Here is a 20,409-nt window from a genome sequence, read left to right on the forward strand (position 1 = left end):
GGTATATTGCGGGAGGTATATTGCGGGAGGTATATTGCGGGAGGTATATTGCAGGAGGTATATTGTGGGAGGTATATTGCAGAGGATACATTGCGGCTGTGGATGGTATATTGCGGGAGGTATATTGCGGGAGGTATATTGCGGGAGGTATATTGCGGGAGGTATATTGCGGGAGGTATATTGCGGGAGGTATATTGCAGGAGGTATATTGTGGGAGGTATATTGCAGAGGATATATTGCGGCTGTGGATGGTATATTGCGGGAGGTATATTGTGGGAGGTATATTGCGGGAGGTATATTGCGGGAGGTATATTGCAGGAGGTATATTGCAGGAGGTATATTGCAGAGGATATATTGCGGCTGTGGATGGTATATTGCGGGAGGTATATTGTGGGAGGTATATTGTGGGAGGTATATTGCAGGAGGTATATTGTGGGAGGTACATTGCAGAGGGTATATTGCAGCTGCAGAGGGTATATTGCAGCTGCAGAGGGTATATTGCAGGGGGTATATTGCAGAGGGTAGATTGTGGCTGCGGAGGGTATATTGCGGGAGGTAAATTGCGGAGGGTATATTGCAGCTGCAGTGGATAGACTACAGAGGGGAGACTCATCTGGATCCTTCAAAGGGGTTTGGAAGAAAGTATATAAACCTCTGTACATGCTCACAAGTGTGTTTTGAAGAGTCACTTATGTGAAATACCTTTTCACAGATTGTTTCAGCTGCACAGAATGTAAAAATGACTGTCAACCCACATAAAAACTACCTCTGGAAAGCTGGAGAAAGCAGGATTTGAACAAGCTAGACCCAACAGTAGGTTACCTAGGAAAAGAAAAAGTCTTGATGGTGTTCATTGTAAATTTTAACTTTTCACAAGCTGTTTCAGCTCTGCAGAACATAATAATGGCTGTTACCTCATGTAAAAGCCACCTCTGTAAAGCTGGAGAAGTCAGGATTCGAACAAGCTAGGCCCAACGATAAGTTGTTTGGGAAAAAGAAAAGCCTTGATGGTTTCTATCATAAAAAGTACCATTTCACAGGTTGTTTCAGCCCCGCAACATGTAATAATGACTTTTGACTCATGTAAAAACCACCATTGAAAAGCTTGAAAGGGGACAATTCTAACGAGCTAGGCCCGACGATAAGTTGTTCGGGAAAAAAAAAAGTCTTATGATTTTTGTTGTAATGCCACAATGCAGTCAAGGTTTGATAGAGATTATCAACATAAAACCCTCTTTTCCGTGTTTGTCAACAAAAACAAAACATCTCTTGAAGATTTTAACATGGTAATTACCATGGCATTGAGGTCTATCACCTGGCTGGTTTTCAGGTTACATGGACTGAAATTGGGTGAGTGCGTCGTTGTTTGTCGGGATGCAGGGTCTGTTTGCATGCGGTGGAGGGCCCATGCACCAAGCGCATCACCTCAATTTGGAAATGTCTCAGGCACAAACTGAAACTTTGATGGTCCCTGCCTGGCAACAAGCAAAATAGCCAGACCATCCTTGTTGCCGCAACACCCTTTTCTGGTCCTGCATAATGCATACTTGGTTATCTCTGGCTATCAGAGCCAGAGCTCATATTGAGAGAAAGTGTGCACAGCTAAAGTTTGAAGAACCATTAGATTGGTGGTGTTTTTGGGGCAATGTGTAGTGCTTTGCTTGGCAGGGTGTTCTATGTGGTGGGTAGTCCAACGGAGTATCATAAAGAAATGACACCGCCGGCAGAGCAATATTTGCAGAGAGATTGTGTACTCAAATATGTTTTCGGTGTAAACATGTCAAAAATATTTTAACAGGCTATTATAAATTTTCAATATAAAAGCGGAGGCGATTTGCGGTGGCTGGCCCGGCGGCGTATCATAAAAAAAATGACACCGCCGGCAAAGCAATATTTGCGGTGGCATGGTGTACTTAAATATGTTTTTGGTATAAACATGTCAGAATATTCTAACAGGCTATTATAAATTTTCAATATAAAAGCGGAGGCGATTTGCGGTGGCTGGCCCGGCGGTGTATCATAAAAAATGACACCGCCGGCGAAGCAATATTTGCGGTGGCATGGTGTACTTAAATATGCTTTTAGTATAAACATGTCAAAAATATTCTAACAGGCTATTATAAATTTTCAATATAAAAGCGGAGGCGATTTGCGGTGGCTGGCCCGGCGGCGTATCATAAAAAATGACACCACAGGCAGGGCAATATTTGTAGAGGTATTGTGTACTTGAATATGGTTTTAGTATAAACATGTCAAAAGTATTCTAACACACTATTATAAATTTTCAATATAAAAGCGGAGGCGATTTGCGGTGGCTGGCCCGGCGGCGTATCATTAAAAAAAAATGACACCGCCGGCGAAGCAATATTTGCAGTGGCATGGTGTACTTAAATATGTTTTTGGTATAAACATGTCAGAATATTCTAACAGGCTATTATAAATTTTCAATATAAAAGCGGAGGCGATTTGCGGTGGCTGGCCCGGCGGCGTATCATAAAAATGACACCGCCGGCGAAGCAATATTTGCGGTGGCATGGTGTACTTAAATATGTTTTTGGTATAAACATGTCAGAATATTCTAACAGGCTATTATAAATTTTCAATATAAAAGCGGAGGCGATTTGCAGTGGCTGGCCTGGCGGCGTATCATAAAAAATGACACCACCTGCGGGGCAATATTTGTAGAGGTATCGTGTACTTGAATATGGTTTTAGTATAAACATGTCAAAAGTATTCTAACACACTATTATAAATTTTCAATATAAATGCGGAGGCGATTTGCGGTGGCTGGCCCAGCAGCATATCATAAGAAATGACACCGCCGGTGGGGCAATATTTGTGGAGGTATTGTGTACTTAGATATGTTTTCAGTGTAAATGTGTCAAACTTCATTATAATTTTTTTTCTATGTTTGCGGAGTCAATGTGCAGTGGTTGGTCCGGCGGTGTACCATAAAAAAATTATATAACCAGTGGAGCAATATTTGCGGAGGAATCGCCTTGCTGGTGTACTCAAATACTTTTGCAGATTAAATGTGTGAAGCTTCTTCCAACAGATCATTCCAATATGTGTCATTTTTGTGGAGGCAATGTGTGGTGCTTAGTCCAGTGGAGTGTTTCAGAAGCAATGTGCAGTGCTTAGTCTGGCAGAGTGATTCCACTCAAATTGTAGCAAACAGCATACATAGGTTGATAATATTATGCATGATTGATATAAGCCAGACTTGTAATTCTAAGTATTCAACTGGATGATGGCCGCCGGTGTGTCACCAACACCCCGGCGGAGGGCAGCCCCGCACTGGGTTATGACATTCAAGGTACACCCAGCCGCTCCAGTGGTATGGGACATTGTTGCTGATGGCCCACACATAGTTACTGGTGGATTGTTCAGGGTCCGGCCGCCCCTTTGACAATGGGGTCCGGTAATCAAACCGGCTGTCCGGCTAGCCCCTTACCATTTGATGGATTGTCAGGGCAGGGTGGCCCATTACTAATGAGCCAAGGTGACTAACTTAACTGCATCCTCCCTTCTCCAAAAACCCGCGTGAACCCAGCCACCCACCTCCCTGGGTTAATGAATAAGGATAGAAAATGCGTGAGGGTTTTTAATATCCATACACTTCCCTTTGCGAGTAACGGTGCAAGTTGAAGGAGGGCCCGGAGATAAGTAGTGGTGGGGATGAGACGAGGAACGGTATGCCCCGCTCTGAGAGTAGCCAGAGTCAGGACTCAGTACTCAGGAGCCATGGCAGGCTATACAAACTACCCAGGCGTCCTCGTAAACCCAGAGAACAAAGCAAGTGCGCGAGGTTGATGATGATAAGGTGTTGACAAGGTGATTTGCCAGTGCAGTGCCAAACCATCTTTTAGTTTGCTGGCCTCTGGCGAAACCGTTGACAGTAAATCTATGGGGGACCAAAAGGCGCTTGTGAGCGGGAGTCTGGAGCATTGAATCAGGCTTGCAATGTGTCCGGGAGTATGTCGAAGTGATGGTACAGTAGATATTCTCACAATGCATATACTCATAATGCATAAATCTCATAATGCATGACATTTTCAGGGGACCAACTTGGTACGCGGGGATTTATGCATGGAACGTCATATCGAATAATGCATATCATATTTTGGCATTATGCATTACCAGATCTACAGATTTACCGGGTATTTACCTGTTCACCTCATTGTACCTGAGTTTTTCAGGACCAAAGTCTACCCTAATATACCCTGCCGCGAATACACTGCTCGAGAGTAGTATCCAATTTTGCCAACACTTTTCTATCATTCTATGCCAGCTGCTGAGGAGAAGAAGCGGAAACCTCGAGACGGGCATAAGCCCTATGCACCTCGCGGAGGGAATGGAGCTGTGCGAGCATTTGGTGTGTCATCCACTCAGAGGCTCACGGCGTGTCAACACTGCTTTTGCAACAACAATTGCGCAAATTGAGGGCTCATCTTCATGTTGTTCAAGTGAAATCAGCCTGACAAACTACTCTCAACTCTTTTTTCAGTAGTAACCTCTCTCCCATGGATGTCGATAGCCTGTAAATATCCAGTCTTTCCAGTTTTCGTCTCACTACATAAAAGACATTTCGAAGCGTGACATTTTTTGGCTGAGGTCAGAAATAGTCACATTTTGTGACATATTTCATCTTGCATAAATCTCACAATGCATAGAAAAAGTCGGGGACCGGCATTATGCATTGTGAGAATATCTACTGTAGTGGCAATTAAAGAATTTTATAGACTCCGAACCAAACGGAGATCAGCTTTCACCAAAACGTCCACCACCAACGTCCATCGACTAACTGACATACCTCCTACAAAACCACGCACATAGCTTGCCAAAGCCTCAAAATCGTCCCAAACTCCAACAATCCACGGCGTCATTTCTGACTCCACACTGGGGAGCACGTCCACCCAACGTCCACCAAATCCTTCGGCCGTCGTGAATTCGTCGGTAGGCTGATTATTGGAACGCACGAGGGGAGGGGTACAAAGGGGTGTCGTTGCTTTGAGGTTCGAGGAAGGGTAGGGTGAGGAGAAGGTCCATCTTGCGCGTGACGGGGCTGTTCACGAATCGCGTTAAAAGCCACCCCCACTGTGGAGACGTGCCGATTTCTGAAGAACTGGGATTGAATATTGAATATTGACCGGTGACCGTTCATCTAAACAGGCGAAATTAACTTCCCATCACCATCGTCGAATATCAACGCGCCTGTCAACTTCTCCCAACCCGAGCCTCAAACGAATTCATCAAGCAATAAACGAGCAGGCCATTGATCCTTGCAGCGCCGACATCGACTGGGTAATCACTAAACCCCCACGTACTCCAAAGTGTCTGCTTCTTCGAGTTAGTGAGGGGAATGATGTGTCGGATGTTCACCAAATTTCGTTTTTGCTCGGGGGGCAATAGAGGGCGTACTAGCGGGTTACGGGTAGACGAGGAGGGTGTGAATGTGAACGGAGGAGTCCGCAGCTAAAGTTGAGAGACCAAAGGCATGTCCCAACTCCAACGTCGGCAGCTGCCTCTGACCTGACCTTTCAAGAGGTCTCCCCTCGGAGTTTCTGGCCCGGAGGCGTGGTAACACGAAGGGAGGAGGATTGAGGCCTTTACTCGCTTCTAGTAGTGTCCTCAGGCTTTTGAGTATGTCTATCACTGACAATTCCTCTGCAGGCTTATCTTGACAACTAGTACCTGCTTATCGAATGCTAACCCATCTTTTTGCGCTAGCGCCACGTTCAACGCGTGAAAGCGAACGGAACATTGATAGTATGGTACGCTAAGTTCACGCACTCCCCTTTGCATCATCACTCAACTACACAGCCATTCAAGACCTCGGCGTACATGGGCGAATTCGACGCGTTAAACTCAAGCTTTTCTGTTCGTATACGGGTGAATACACGCACTGTATATTGATTCGAAAGACGGCCAAACTCAAATGCCCAAGTTGGGTTCGACTCCCAGACAGAGATTAGTGAAAGATTAGTGAGGTTGCATGTCTTTTACGACGTGGACCGGTAGATCTCTTTTTTATTTTATGGTGAACTCATCAAAGTGATGGACGTTACTTTTCAAGTATCCTGGTAAATGGCTTGGGTGTGCAACACGCGGAATGGCAATGTCTTCTGACTCCCTTTGGCTTTTGAGTGAGTATATCATCGAGGACTACACTTCAAACACATCATGCAATTTACATTTGCCATGGACGCCAGTGTCCCCCAGCACCACCGTCGCCTTTGACGAACGAATGGTGGAGCGCCTTCCATCCACCCCATCGTTACTAAATTATCCAGGATCTTTTCAAGTTGTGGGACTGGTGTTCTTTCCTGCGATCTTCTACGCTGGTCTGCTAATTTCCTTTTGGTATCTTACCCGTCGTTCCAATGTTAGTGCGCTGCTATGGACCAGAACCATCAGCAAAAGTTCACGTTCCATGGTAGGCCTAGTATATATAGTATGGGCCTACTTACCTAGTATCTCGCTTGTGTGGCTTTGGATGGGGCTTAACAGGCTAGCAATCCCTAGGATGGAACGTGAAAGCCTAGTGAAGCCTAGTATGGAGAGCAAAAGGGTAGTATAACCTAGTATGGTATCTAAGAGGGTGTTATCATCCATTTATGTCGGTTGGTAGCCTATCACCGGCCTAGCATGCTTGTACTACTCCTAGGATAGGATTCAGCTATTTTGGTTGACCAATATTTTTGTTCCGTTCTTAAGTTATATTGACCAAAGTTTAGGACCATGCCTACGGCACTGAACATTGAAAAAGTATTCTAAACATATTGAGAACATACTAACAACTACTATAACTAAATCCATTGTCGTTGTCGTAGTCGGTCATCGTTGTTGTCATCGTTGTAGTTGTCATTCGTCGTTATCGTTGGCGGTCATGGTTCGTTCTCGGGGGGTTATTCATCATCGTTGGTGGTGGTCGTGGTCATTTGTTGCCGATCATCTTTGTTGTCACCCTTCTTCGTCATTCGTTGTCCATAGTCGTTGTTGTTGATCTGTTGTTGGTCGCCACGTCGCCGTTGGTAGGAGATGGGGAGGGGAGTCATGATGTTCACCCGGAATAATATGAACAGTGACGACAAAATGCGTCGTCACCGTCCATCGCCCCTGCTTCTGGTGTGAAAAAAGGAGAGGGAGCGAAGTCATGTTGCTACTCACCTGGATTATAGCGTGCCCTCGTCATCGGTTCATAGCCATCCCGTGTCCTTGTCGCTGTCGCGTCCTCATCCCGTGTCCTCGTCTTGTGTTTTCATCGTCGCGTCGTCGTTGTCCCACATCATCGTTCCGTCGTTGTCCTGAGTCCCAGCGAGCTGTGTTGGGACGAACGTGAGACAGGGGTACTTACCTTGGTGTCCTGAAATACACATGCCGTTCGTCGTCGTGTGGTTGACACGTCGCTGTCAGCGACGTGGCACCTGGATTCCGTGTTAGAGAGACGAGTGGTGGGGGTGAGGTGAGCTTACCGTGTCCTCCTCGCGTCCTCCTCGCTGTGTCATTGTCGTTTCACGTTGTTGTTCCGTAGTCGTCCTGTGTCTCACCGAGGTGGGTTGTGACGAACATACGACGGGGTACTGTGGTGTGAAGTAAAGCGATGAAAGCGATGTAGAGGTACGTCGGACTTTGATTGGACTTATCTAATTGATCACATGACACTAATCACGCGTTTCACTGGAACTTTGCTCTCTGTTCTTGACCACCACCACCGCCTCCCTGCTCCCCCGCTCCTGACTCCTTCCCTCCCGGCGACGACGACGACGACGGCTCGACGCTACAACTCCTGGCTGTGCTGTACCCCGCTCAGCGACACCGCAGTGAGCTTGAGCGATTCGCTTGTATTGTCTGGTGTTGAGAAGGAGACATCATGGGCGCAGATTCTCTGAGCGAGTGAGTAATTATCTGAGCATATATGCTACTTATCTTAAAGATTTGACTTTCCAATGTAGGTATTCAATCGACTACCGTTTACGCCGATGCTTTGCTACGCGTTCTCTTGCCAAGTAAGTGTTTTTCGTGGCATACATGCGCATATATGTGATGTATCTTCCAATTCTGACAGTGCTCGAATGCTTGGTGTCTTCCCCGATGCCCAGGCCGATGACGGCGCGGATTATTGGTCGATACCGTCAAAACGATGTCATATCGCTTGGGAGACTGGATTTGCACGGTATGTACACGCTTTATGACTCTCTAGGTAGTAATTTGCTAACAATGCATTCTTTAGCACCGTATCGTCCCCTTGTACCCAATTCACGCATGCAGGGGATATGCCCTCCGAGTCGTTGCCACCCTCCGCGCCATAGCAGTCAAAGTCGCCTTGGTTACACGCAAGCTCCTCGCAGCCGCAGCCATCACCGCAACTCTTCGCACGCCACCACCACCGATGGTGAGCAACTTCACCTCTCGTCAACGCCCGTTGAGAAGGTATGCTGAGTGTCATTGTCATGATCATCCTGATTCGTCTCCTCAAGACGCATATACTGGCGGTTTCCATGGTAAGCGGCTACATCGCAGGAGTAGCCTTAATCAGCCAAGAGAGCGACGTGAGGAGCAAAGGGTTTCAACTGGTGATGATGACGGCTCACCTCGCATGCCTCTGTCGTCTAAGCAGAAGACGAGTGGTATGACATCGAAGAGAACGATAACTGCCAACATTTACTCAAGGTGTTTTCATTCGCTTTTCTTCGACTCTACACTGGCTCATTGATCAATCTTCCAGACTACCGTTTTTTATGTCACCCACTTGCTCACGGTCTTCCACATGTACGTATCGCTTTCTTTTTTTTTCTCCATCCTTCCAATCTTTTCTCTTGCTGCCTGCCATTCTTGTGTCGTTTTCAGACTTTGTATTAGATGCTACAAGAAATACATGTTTTATTTCGCCGTATTTCATATGAAGTGATCAGAATTTAAAATAAGAATTCAAGATCTAGCTAAGATTGTATGGAAACGGTTCACTAGGATGGCCTAGTATGGCCTCGCATGGTGTCAGGAGCCATGCAAGAAACCGGTGCCATGCAAGGCCTATCACCAGGGATGTAAGCCGAGGTTCCAACCTTGGCCATAGAAGGGGGGCTAACCTTTCATGGCCTATTGGAGCCTCTCATGGCCATTTATGGCCTTACGTGGAACCCGAACTTTTGCTGATGACGGAGAATTGCGAATTCTGGTATGTTCTTTTACTGCTGTGCGGATCAATTGTTGAATGGCGACGTCTTTCAAATCAGTATAATCAATCGAGATCCCCCTCTTTTTCCAACTTTTTCTCTATCAAGGTAGAGAGAGCCCGGACTGCACCATTCATCTCTTTCGGCCAACAAGGAGCTTTGTCCGGCGTTGGCCCCTGACCAAGGCCGGAGCTCACCTCTCGCCTTTCCTTCCATACCTCAGGACCTCTATCTTGTACTCATACCACCTTCATCCTGGCGTACGGACACTTCTCCGAGGTACGCCCAGCTTCGTCCATTATTCAAGGGATCAACGTTTGCCAGGTCCCTCCACGAACAGCTCCTTCACCCGCCTTCGAAGAGGCTCTCAAAATCACTCCGCAAGTAATGCGCTTGTTTGTTCAGCATTAATGACAATTTCTGGCAGCACATCGTCAGTCACAAGGGAAGTGAGGGATGCGCGAGCTTCGAGGTAGAGATAAGGAGTGAGAACTGGCAAAGAACTAGGTCACAAGGTAGGTAATTGCCTAAGGGTAGGTTCCACACTTATTAGCAGCATGGCGCAGTTGGAAGCGCGCGGGGCCCATATTCCAAGTTCTGGTGTGAAACCCCGAGGTCACTCGATCGAAACGAGTTGCTGCTATGTACTCACGTAGTTTCCACTTTTTTTTTTACTGCGTGGTGGTCAGCAGAGATGGAGATCAGCACCGGATGTTTGGATTGACCAAACACGGTGGAAGAAATTCTTCGGTTGAACTCGGAAAGTGATTATGAAAGTTACATAGGAGTGGGTTTGCTTTTCTTCAATCCAGGCGGGGGAACTCTGTATGCTGACTCACTTGGGATACTTTATGAATGGGACCTGCGGAAAAATCATTATGGTCCCGAATGGTGGATTGGGGAGGAGTAGGAGGTCCGCCTCGACAAAAAAACTTTGTATTACGCCGTCTGTAGCCTATTATTATAAGTACCATGAACACCCAAAATCGAGCAAACAAGCTGTGTGAGCTTGGGCATAGTGTGTTGAACCAACCAAGTCTGCTCCAGAAGAAGCCACTGTGTTGGAGTCGTAAATACCCATCGCGGAGGGTGGTAACGCAGGCGTGTTCTCTTCTCCTTCAGACTTCTTTTGCTTGAACACTCGTCATTTATTTTAATTGACTAAACAGTGTAATAAAGTATAATTATCGAGGCGGACATCCTACCTCCCCGATCTACCACTGGGGACCAGGCTCATTTTTCCGCAGGTCCCACTCGTAGAGCGTTCCGTCAAGTTCAGCGTACAGAGTTCTCCCGCTTGGATAGAAGAAAAGCGCACCCAGGTCCCATGTAAGCCTTTCTAACTTTAACAGTAGAATTTCTTCCATCTCAAACGACATCTCATCTATCACATGAATGATTTCATGAGGGGAGAAATCATGGAGCTAAGGTTCAACGTTCAGGATTCAGACCACGTATTTGAGACGCAACTTTACCATTCGTTCGTCAAAGGCGGCGCTATCGCGGAAGACCACTGGCGTCCAAGGTGATCTACTTGAAGCGTAGTTGTTAATGATATGTTTACTCATAACGTTAAGGCAGTCTGAAGATCCACATGTCGCATAGCGCAAGTCATCTTGAAGTAGAAAAGTAACGTCAATCAGCTTGACGATTTCAACATCAAAAAAGACAAAAAGATGATCTAAAGGCCACGTCGTAAAAGACAATAGCCGTCGTGTGGATTTAGTTTTTAATCTCTGTCTGGGAATCGAACCCAGCTTGCGGATTCCTTTCAAATCATACAGGCGCGTGTATTCACCGGTATACAAGCAGAGAGGCTTGAGTGTAACGCGTCGAATTCACCCATGTACGACGAAGGGATCTTGAATGGTGGGTAGTTCAGCGATGATGCCAGGGGGATCAAGTGAAAGCACATGCTCCGTTCACTTTCACGCGTTGAACGCGATGCCAGCGCAGGAAGTTGAGTGGGCATTCGATGCCCATGTAGTTGCCACGATAAACCTGAAAGAGCGATGGTTATAATAGACGAAACCATGGGAATGCTATGAGGTCCCTAACGAAAAATTTATCTCTATGACTGAGACCCATATATGACGGCGTACCATAGCACCAAGAAGAAGCGAACCCGTGGAAACCGTTTGTCCATCCAAGGTTTTATATTTCGCGGAAGGAAATGGATCTACAGAGGCGTGCATAAAGAATGAAGGTCACGGGATTTCGCATCATTCTCAATATTCAACGGTAACCGCCAAGCCCGGAGCAGTCGGTCGAAGGGAGGTTGGAGTATAGTATATAAAGAGTGTTTATGTCAAGTTAGAGGCAAATCGGACATGTTCTACAGGAGCTGATGAGGATTGAATAAAAAACGAAGATTTTGCTATTACTATATCAAGATATGACTTGTATTAAACCCCTCCCAATCTTCAGAAATGAGTGGAAACAGAATTAATATCTAGTGTACTTGCCCTTGGCTTCCTTTAAGGCCCTAACACGAGCTGGGATAGATGTGTATAACTTCCGTATATATAGAACATCAAGTTTTGCCCATTCCTCCTGCAGAGCAACCCACAACTCGCCAAGATTTCGTGGTCGTGGATTGCGAGCACGTATATGAACATCTAGTTCATCCCAAGCATGTTCAATGATGTTCTGGTCAGGAGATGATGGAGCCCAGGGCAGTACACGGATGTGATGTGAAGTGAACCATGCCTTTGCGAGGTAGGATGTGTGCTTCGGGTCGTTGTCCTGTTGGAAGATGATGTTTCGAGGTGGGCATTTGTGGTCCTTGAGTGAGCTGAGGAAGGACTGTGAGAGGATAGAGCAGTATTGGGCAGCATTCATATGTCCCTCAACGCGGTGAAGCCGACCAGTGCCATTCCATGAGATGCAACCCCACACCATAAGACTACCGCCTCCATGCTTCATCGTTTTCACCACATTTCTCTCCAACAACTCCTCCCCAGCCCTCCTACGGCAGTACTGCCTCCCATCAGAGCCAAAAAGATTGAATTTAGACTCATCTGAATACCAGACCTTCCTCCAAAACTGAAGGGTTCGTTGAAAATGTGCTTTTGCCCAAATCTTCCGCCCTAATATATGCCTCTTTGGTAACCACGGCTTTCTCCTTCGCACTCTTCCATAGAGACCCTTCCGAATAAACATCCTGCGAACTGTGGTGGGGTGAAGCTGTGGGAATAGCTCGCGCTGGACGTCAGTAGCATCAGCACACGTGCCCGAATAGATTAGTCGAACAGCGCGACGTTCCGCGTGAGGTGAGATGAGCTTCGGCCTGCCGGGGATCACTTTGTGAAGGTAGAAATTGGGACTGCGCCCTTGTTTCTCGAGCTGGTGGAAGTTGCGTGCGACGGTTGGGGTGGTGAGGCCAAGGGTGTGTGCGATATCATGGTAGGTGTTCCCGGCCTTGCGCAGAATGAACAGCCGAGCCTTCTTGGTAGGGGTGCAGGTTACCATACACAAGGGCAATTAGAAAAAGGATTTCCGAGGATAATGATCTGGCCGCGACGCGTTCAACATGAGCCTCAGAAGGAGCAAGATGAAGGTCAGACGTAATGATCGGTCACACAAATGATGGTCACGCAAACTTTGGTGCGTTTAACGAGCATTATGGGTCCGATTCTTATGTTTCTTTTCAATAAGCAACGTCTTAGTGTCGGCTTTAAAATGGTTAATTCTGATCTACAGTGAGTTACAAATTGCTTTCAAAACTGAGTAAGTTTCTAAAAATCCCATGACCTTCATTCTTTATGCACGCCTCTGTACTATGCTGAAGTGAGGAGAAGTATTTTTCTCCACTGGTTTGCAGGTAGCTCAAGTATCAAACGGTCGTCGTCGAGTGGCCTAGTTCATGTTGTGGAAAAGATATATACCAACGATTGAGACTCTATTTGGGAATCGAACCCAGCATCCCTAATATCAGCTCGAGGATGGAGAGTAGCCATAACTGATATACGACAGAGGATTTTGACGAGTATCGCCCATATCCTCAGATGATGCGTTCCTAATGGGGTTGGTCAAGCAGATAGGAAAGGGTAGTCAATCGATACGTACCACGTGCCCACTCAGGATTTCTATCATATATGGAACACAACGCTAGCAAGAAGAGGTACCGGTAAACCTTGTCCGACGCATCGCCGATACAATGAACGACCTGTCAACCTGTGGAGTCTTCGAGTTGTCGATGAAATAGCACACTTACCGACACAAGGAGGACGTAGCGAGCCAAAGCTCGAAACGAAAGGAGCCCATTCAGCAGTAGATCCACCTAAAATAACAAAGACAGTGGGTTGGAGACAATCTAGATCACATTTTGAAAACAAAAAATGTATGAAAGTTCATATCTCTGTCTAGGAGTCGAACCCAGCTTTTGCGCATATAAATATCCAGGCCTGCTTGGGAATGGCAAGCGCATGTGCTAAGTAACCGGTATACGAACAGAGATCTTGACAGCCGTTCGTGAGTATCGTCTATGTAAGACGACGCGCTGTCATTCGGATAGGTAAGGTAACAGCGGTATGTAGGAGTAGATCGACGCTACCGGGTGCACTGCTCTTCCTCCATCCAACCGAGTTTTTGAACTTAGACACGCGCGGAGCTCGACGTTATTGATAAATGATCCAGAGATGCCCTCCTGGTTGCCTCCTGGCACATCACGCAGCCGTGATAGACGTGAAAACGCGTCGTCGAAGGTGTTGTGTAGTAAATCCGCTCAAAACTCTCATGGCTGCTTAAGTCTGCGACACCATTAGCTCAAAAGAAAATGGACCGGCAAAGAACGAACCAACAAAAGCTACACGTATGCCCCTGTAACCTCTTCCGACTATTGAGACATTTGCGATGTGAAGCTACCACATAACGATAAGTGATGAACAGGTAACGGAGACGTGTAAACCCACCTAATGCTTCGGCAATCGATAGTTTGTTCTACTGCCTTCCTTGAGACCTGTACTCAGTCGAGATACCACGTCATTCAAGGGGAAAGCAAAGGAAGCAGGAATCACACCTTCGGGGAATCACGCCTCTCAAGAATCTGCGGCTTGATAGGAAGAATGTCCGTGCTGGTTTGGATCGTGGTGTCTGAGTGAGTGATCAGAATTTGGTATCTGGGAAGGTCTGTTGGTGCGATGATTCAATAATCTTGCATTGAATAATTGAGTACAAGTACCTGTGATGTAAGTTCATTTTGGGGCCGTGTTATCCTATATGTAGTGATTTTCGTAGCTTTCCATCCCAAGAAAGACGGTTGACAACGTTGAAGGTTGAGGCTGCACGTCGTGGTCGCGGTCAAATCGCGGTCGAAGTGAGCTTTGCGGTGTGTGTCGGACTTTGTATCTAGCACTTTTCTGAAGTTTTCGTTGATGCGCATTTCTACCAGCCTCCAGGCCAACACACGCGTAACGACATTGGAACTACTCTCCGCGACCCCACTAGAAGCGAGTAAAGGCTTCAAGCTTCAAGCCTGCTCACTTCGTGTTAGCACGCCTCCGTGCGGGAATGAGACTCCGAGGGGAGGCCTCTTGAAAGGTCAGGGTGTAACTCCCAATCTCCTCGTCCGTTTGAAAGATGGACCGACTCAATGAACGAGTTCTGGTGCCTCAGTGGACCCCTCGAAATTCAAAGCCACTGTCACACCCTCTTCCCCGCTGCCAAACCCAACCGCGTCCGGATTACGTGCCGATTATGTTTCCATCTCGCTTTCTTTTCAAGTCTCGGCGTCCAATTACCCAACGTCAGGCTGGGATGAAGGACTGAGGATCTCTTCTCACCAAGCCAGCGCTGAGTTGATGATCTCTGGCATCCCATTCATACCGGTTCCGTCGGCTGCAATTTTTCGTTTTCCGTTCTCATCATGTTGAACGATATTATTTAACATTCAATCCCCCCCCATCAGTCCTTACCTTACACACTATCCCCCTTCCTCCCTCCCTACCCACCGTCTGCCCCATCCGCGTATAGTGAAGTCTCGCCTTCGAAGCCTCGCTCCGTAGGATTTCCAAATTCGGAGAGCTCTCAGCCGACGCGGACAAGTGTCAAAGCGCTGAAATTCCAACGAGGCAGAAGTGCTTCCTTTAACTGAGGACGTACCGCCAATCCACCTCATCTCACCACCACCCCTGGTGCGTTAGTCATCCCATGCCCCGTCCTCTCTCCCGCCGCCTCTTTCCGCCTGGGAGCTTCAGCCTTCTTTGCCCGTCGAATCTTTCACGCTCACCAAACGGCCATCCGCCATCTGTGGTTTGCGTGCGAGGACGTTCGTTGGCACTTTCAAGCAGACCTGGCAAGTAGGCGTGAGGGATGTACAGGGGCGTTAACCCGTGGTTACGAGAGGGTGAGGTGAGCGCTTTTGGAGGGGAGGATGTGTAGAGGGTGATGAGGCCGAGGACCCGGGAAGACGGCTGTGGAGAAAGACCAACGACATGGACGATGTGGGTACAGGGTTCAGGCTGGATTTTTGAAGATGGCTACGGGGTGGTACCCATCCTTCCCTTGCAACGGGAGTCGATCTAATGCCGGCCCCTCATACCTCTTGAGCACGACATGGAAGAGAATTCCTTAAAATCGCCACTCACCTACGTCCTCTTCCCCGCTCGCAATCCCAACCGCGTCATTCTCCCTCTCTCCTCAACCTCCTCACACACCAAATCTCAGAACCCGTCACTTGTTGGAGTGTCATAGTGACTATTTAATCATAGTGTGCCGGGGGTATTTTTGGCGAGCGAATGCGATGCGTTGAGGTGAAGGTTGAAGGTCACATTTGTGGACATCACGGGGTCTTTGTGCTGACATTCTGCACCATCGAGCGCTTATCATGGCACATCATCCCTTCTTTACTCTTATCGATGGGCGAGTGCGATTCAAGGTTCCTCAAGTCAACGACACCCAGAATAACAAATCTTTTTGATGACGATCTTGAGCAGTAAGAACTTTCTTATTTGGATGTCAAACAGTTTACCCCAATTCGACCATGTAGCTTTGTCGAAAACATCCAATGTCCTTTTCACAAGGGAATCATTTATTATTCCCGAGGAACTACGATATTTGAGCACAATATTTATCGTAAACACGAGGTATACTATACTTCCATGCTACCCACCGAACTTGAAGATGATGATCAAGCTGATGCTGTAACCGCTAGCCACGAATTCTTAGCCCGCCATCATATGAAGGAAATTTCTTGAAGTTTAGACTCATTCCAATTGAAAGGAATAGGGTCTTACTCATGAGACGGTTCGAGAGCGACGAGGAATGGTTTACCGACGAGGAACACCCTAGCGATGAGGAATGGCCTAGCGACAAGGACGAGGAATTGTCTACCGACGAGGAATGGCCAAGCGACGAGGAACGGCCTAGCAATCCTCCACTGATTTTTGAGCCTAACGAAGTATCACATTTTGAACTTTCAATTCACGAAATCTGTCACTACCGCGTTGGCCCTGCTCTGTGGACCTACCACGGGGATTCGGGTAAACCAGATCTCATGATCAACGACTTAAAGTCACTGAGATCACCGACGGACATTTTGGGCGTTACATTTGACAATAACTGCATAACTCAGATAAAGCTATTTGCAATGGAATTTGGTGATGGCCGTTATCGTCACCTTCTGATCGATGAGGCTGAGCTACTTCACTTGCGTAGCAGGATGGAGCTGGGTTTGTAGTAAATCTCCTGGAAATATTTGTCTCCGAGTTAACACATCCATTTAAAGGTGCCATTGGATGTTCTCCCAATGGGTGGATTCTCGTCGTGAGACTTCCTGATGACGAAACGATCGGGATGTTCCACTCCAGCTCAGCCAATACTGGATTTAATCTGGTTAGCCAGGTGCCAATTCCCCAAACTGGCCCAGTACCTTACCTTGTCTTTTTCCCACCACCTGCATTTTCTGCCGATGGGTCGAAGTTCGCTGTTGCTGCAAAGGATGGCACGGTGTCTGTTTGGGATGTTCGAAATAAAACCCCCTTCGTGGTAAAAGAGCCTGATCGCGAGAAGGATGATATGCCTTCTCTGCAATTTAGTAGTGGAACTCTTGGAAGAGAAGTTTTGGCACTTGTAGGGGTAAGTCAACATTGCTTTGGCGTTATTTTCTTCATGCTGATTAAATTACTGGTAGGGCAGAGGTGATAGGACTACCCTTATTCATCTCATTGACCCAAGATCATTTGAGATCGAGGAGACACTCGACTTAGCTCAAAGTAACCCATTACTAGGAACGCTAGGCCCACTTTTCTTCGATCCGAACGGTGAAACGATGTATGCTGAGGGGAATGGAAGACTTTATGAATGGAAACTACAGGAAAGAGAGGGTCCAGAGTGGTGGCTTGGTGAGGGGTACGACGCCTGAATTGGAAGTTACCACTGTGCAACAACACGGACGTGTGGCAACTTGCCAAGTCTGTGTTACTCCTTAAAGCCTGTAGCGTACTTACTATAAAGTCAGCCATTCGTCAATCAAGGCTGTAGGAACTTACAAAGAAATCACCATATGGATTTTAGCTGAACGGCAAAGACACCCTTTTTCCTGCATAGACTTCGGCAGTCTCAGCCTGTCTTCTCGTGCCTGCAACGTACCGGCACCTGCAATACCATTCTTTGCAACGGGTTTTTACTTGATCCAATTTCAGTCTCTTCTGAATCTCCTTCACGCTTTTTTTGCTTGAACACTCGTTACTTATAATAATAAACTACAAACGGCGTAATATAAAATATTCTTGTTGAGGCAGACATACTACTCCCCAATCCACCATTCCGGACCAGGCTCATTTCTCCGTAGGTCCCACTCATAGAGTGTTCCGCCATGTTCAGCGTACAGAGTCCCCCCGCTTGGATCGAAGAAAAGCGCACCCATACGTATGTACCTTCCACGTTCTTCGAGCCATTTTAATTTCAACGGAAGAATTTCTTCCATCTCAAACGATGTTGCATCGATCACATGAATGATTGCAAAAGGGGAGAAATTATCGCGCTAAGGATTCAGAAGAGGTAGGAGTAGATATCAGAATATGAATATCAGACGCACCTCTACAAATACCAGAGCTTCTTTTCCTGAATTTCCACTACTGAATTGGAGATATTCTACATCCAGGCGACGATAGTCAGAATGTGGGACATTCATGATTGTCTTTAAAGGAACTTTGCTTCGGGTGTCCCACACAGACACTCTTCCGAAATTCATGGCCATAGCAAACTTGAGCCCATCGGCAGAAAATGCAAGTACTGGTGCCTGGAGAATAGGAGATCTTTTTGAGACTCTGGGGACTGGGATCGACATGCGGGAGACGAAGGAAAAGTTCATGTTCTTTGGACTGCCAGAATTTGAATAGTGAATGTCAACCGTTTCGTTGTGTCGTCCTCCCTCAAAATCCACATTTAGGAGAATGTGCCTGTCAGGGGATAACATGACTTGGAGAACAAATTAGAGGTGGTTCAATGACATGAAAATTTTGAACAAACCGGGACTATTCTCCCACTTCGACTTGAGCTTCAAATCAAAATCTATTCTCCCGGACTCAATTAGAGGAAATTTATCCGGGGCGTCAATGTCAGTAGTAGTAGAGATGTCGAACAGCTTCCAATGGTTGTCAAACGGCACCCCAAAAGTAATTCCCAACGCATTTTCAGTGGATTTTATCACCTCTAAATCATTAGTATCGAAGTGATCATCAACGCTACCGTTGAAAGACCACAAAGCAGGACCAACGCGGTGATCAGAGCGGATTTCATGGATTGATAGGTGTAGATAGGGGAACCTGAAAGTTTTCTTTCCGAAGTACTTTGCAAATAGTAGGATCCGATTGCCTTTGATGGGGATGAAGAAAATGTCTACTAAATCCCGCGATGGATGTTTCGGGACAATGATTCGTGGCTTGAAGGCAAAGTGAGTTGTATATGACGTTCTCAATAAGCGGCATGCGAATCAACCTCATGTTTTCCGGAGGAATGGATGTTGTGCTCCAATATCGCATCGTCCCAGATATAATAAATGATTCCCTTTCGAAGAGGACAATGAAGGCCTTTAAGTTGAGGAGGTTCGTAGCCTGTGAATCTGCAAGGTGAACACTGAAAGATGGGTATTCAAAATTCAGGATATGTGTATACAAACATGCTCACAAGTTCAAGTTGGAGTCAACGATGGTGGTCTTTTTGGGAATTCTTGACTTCAACAATGGTGAAGGCGGTTCATCCGTTGGTGAAGGCGGTTCATCCATTGGTGAAGGCGGTTGATCCACTGGTGAAGGAATTTCATCCGTTGAGCGCGGGTAAGAATACGGAAAGAATGGTGCGATTGGTGAAGGCGGCTCGTCCATTGACGGCTGGTGAGAATACGGAAAGAGCGGTGCTTTGCCATATAAGCGCGGGTTGGGACGACTGAGCTTGTCGGAGTCAGAGGGCGGTGTCGTTTACCGTAATTTGCCGATAAGGGTCCAACCTAATTTGAGGCTTTGCAACTGAAGCGCTGAAAACTCTAGGAAGACTCTCTACTTGTCCTCCCTGTCTATCATGGACCTCCCAATTTGAAATAATAGGATGCGCTTGCCTTTCAAGTTGATGGAAATGAGCACAAACTCAGACGACAGATCTTCTGCGATGATTAGTACACTGCCTTGAAGAAGGAAATCTTCAATCTTAATCTCAATATAATTTTCCTTCTCAATGAGTAGCAGGTAAATGACGAACCCAAGACGAACCTTGTACATGTGCTTTCTGGAATAAGTAAGTCATGTTCAAAGATTGTATCCCTTGGGCGATAATACATCGGATCCCCTTTCGAAGAGGACAATGAAGGCCATTGAAGATGTAATCGCTCTTCACCGGCTTCACCTGTGACGGTTGAACTATGTAGCGCATTGGCTGCTGAGAGTGGAATTGAGTGGGCGATGTGCGCATATGGCGCTCAATATCCAACGCGCACATTTGGCGCACATCGTTGATTTTTTCCCATTGAGTTCGCATTTTGCCGACAACGCATCTTAGCCTCTTCATCCGATTTCACTTGGAGGTGCGAGCACACAGTCTCTGACGAGCTGTGGTTCGCGATGACTCTCGGGCTTTCTATCGATGTCGGTGCCTGCTCGGGTTTTTTCGTCTAGATTTCGCTGGCAATCACCAATGGAGTTCAAGGAGTCCGCGCCCACGTTTGTCACCAATACGCACTTTGCTTCGGTTGGAGATGTTCATGGAGGGGATGCTGGGTTTGGAGTGTGTGTGGGTCTAA

General features: G+C 46.8%; 5 protein-coding genes across 5 annotated transcripts; 3 read left to right on the plus strand and 2 right to left on the minus strand.

The window, feature by feature from the left end:
- Positions 1 to 4,660: 4,660 nt before the first annotated feature.
- LACBIDRAFT_330323 (uncharacterized protein) lies at positions 4,661 to 5,764 on the minus strand (the record flags this gene model as incomplete). Its single annotated transcript, XM_001884605.1, has 4 exons — positions 4,661 to 4,711; positions 4,833 to 5,065; positions 5,328 to 5,475; positions 5,714 to 5,764. The coding sequence occupies 4 exons, from the start codon at positions 5,762 to 5,764 to the stop codon at positions 4,661 to 4,663; spliced, it is 483 nt and encodes a 160-aa protein (XP_001884640.1).
- Positions 5,765 to 6,797: 1,033 nt separating this feature from the next.
- Positions 6,798 to 7,342, plus strand: LACBIDRAFT_304087 (uncharacterized protein; the record flags this gene model as incomplete). Its single annotated transcript, XM_001884513.1, has 1 exon — positions 6,798 to 7,342. Exon 1 carries the CDS (start codon positions 7,157 to 7,159, stop codon positions 7,340 to 7,342), a length of 186 nt encoding a protein of 61 aa, XP_001884548.1. The 5' UTR covers positions 6,798 to 7,156.
- A 531-nt stretch (positions 7,343 to 7,873) lies between these two features.
- LACBIDRAFT_330324 (uncharacterized protein) lies at positions 7,874 to 9,564 on the plus strand (the record flags this gene model as incomplete). Its single annotated transcript, XM_001884514.1, has 8 exons — positions 7,874 to 7,896; positions 7,956 to 8,009; positions 8,069 to 8,176; positions 8,272 to 8,504; positions 8,729 to 8,772; positions 8,971 to 9,047; positions 9,109 to 9,178; positions 9,289 to 9,564. The coding sequence occupies 8 exons, from the start codon at positions 7,874 to 7,876 to the stop codon at positions 9,562 to 9,564; spliced, it is 885 nt and encodes a 294-aa protein (XP_001884549.1).
- Positions 9,565 to 16,413: 6,849 nt separating this feature from the next.
- LACBIDRAFT_330326 (uncharacterized protein) lies at positions 16,414 to 17,605 on the plus strand (the record flags this gene model as incomplete). Its single annotated transcript, XM_001884515.1, has 4 exons — positions 16,414 to 16,846; positions 16,903 to 17,252; positions 17,308 to 17,447; positions 17,491 to 17,605. The coding sequence occupies 4 exons, from the start codon at positions 16,414 to 16,416 to the stop codon at positions 17,603 to 17,605; spliced, it is 1,038 nt and encodes a 345-aa protein (XP_001884550.1).
- Positions 17,606 to 17,865: 260 nt separating this feature from the next.
- Positions 17,866 to 20,147, minus strand: LACBIDRAFT_330327 (uncharacterized protein; the record flags this gene model as incomplete). Its single annotated transcript, XM_001884606.1, has 8 exons — positions 17,866 to 17,878; positions 17,924 to 18,159; positions 18,214 to 18,596; positions 18,648 to 19,059; positions 19,116 to 19,239; positions 19,305 to 19,562; positions 19,677 to 19,797; positions 19,883 to 20,147. 8 exons carry the CDS (start codon positions 20,145 to 20,147, stop codon positions 17,866 to 17,868), a joined length of 1,812 nt encoding a protein of 603 aa, XP_001884641.1.
- Positions 20,148 to 20,409: the final 262 nt, after the last annotated feature.

Source organism: Laccaria bicolor, genomic scaffold, assembly GCF_000143565.1.
Source record: "Laccaria bicolor S238N-H82 LACBIscaffold_26 genomic scaffold, whole genome shotgun sequence".
Lineage (NCBI taxonomy): Eukaryota > Fungi > Basidiomycota > Agaricomycetes > Agaricales > Hydnangiaceae > Laccaria > Laccaria bicolor.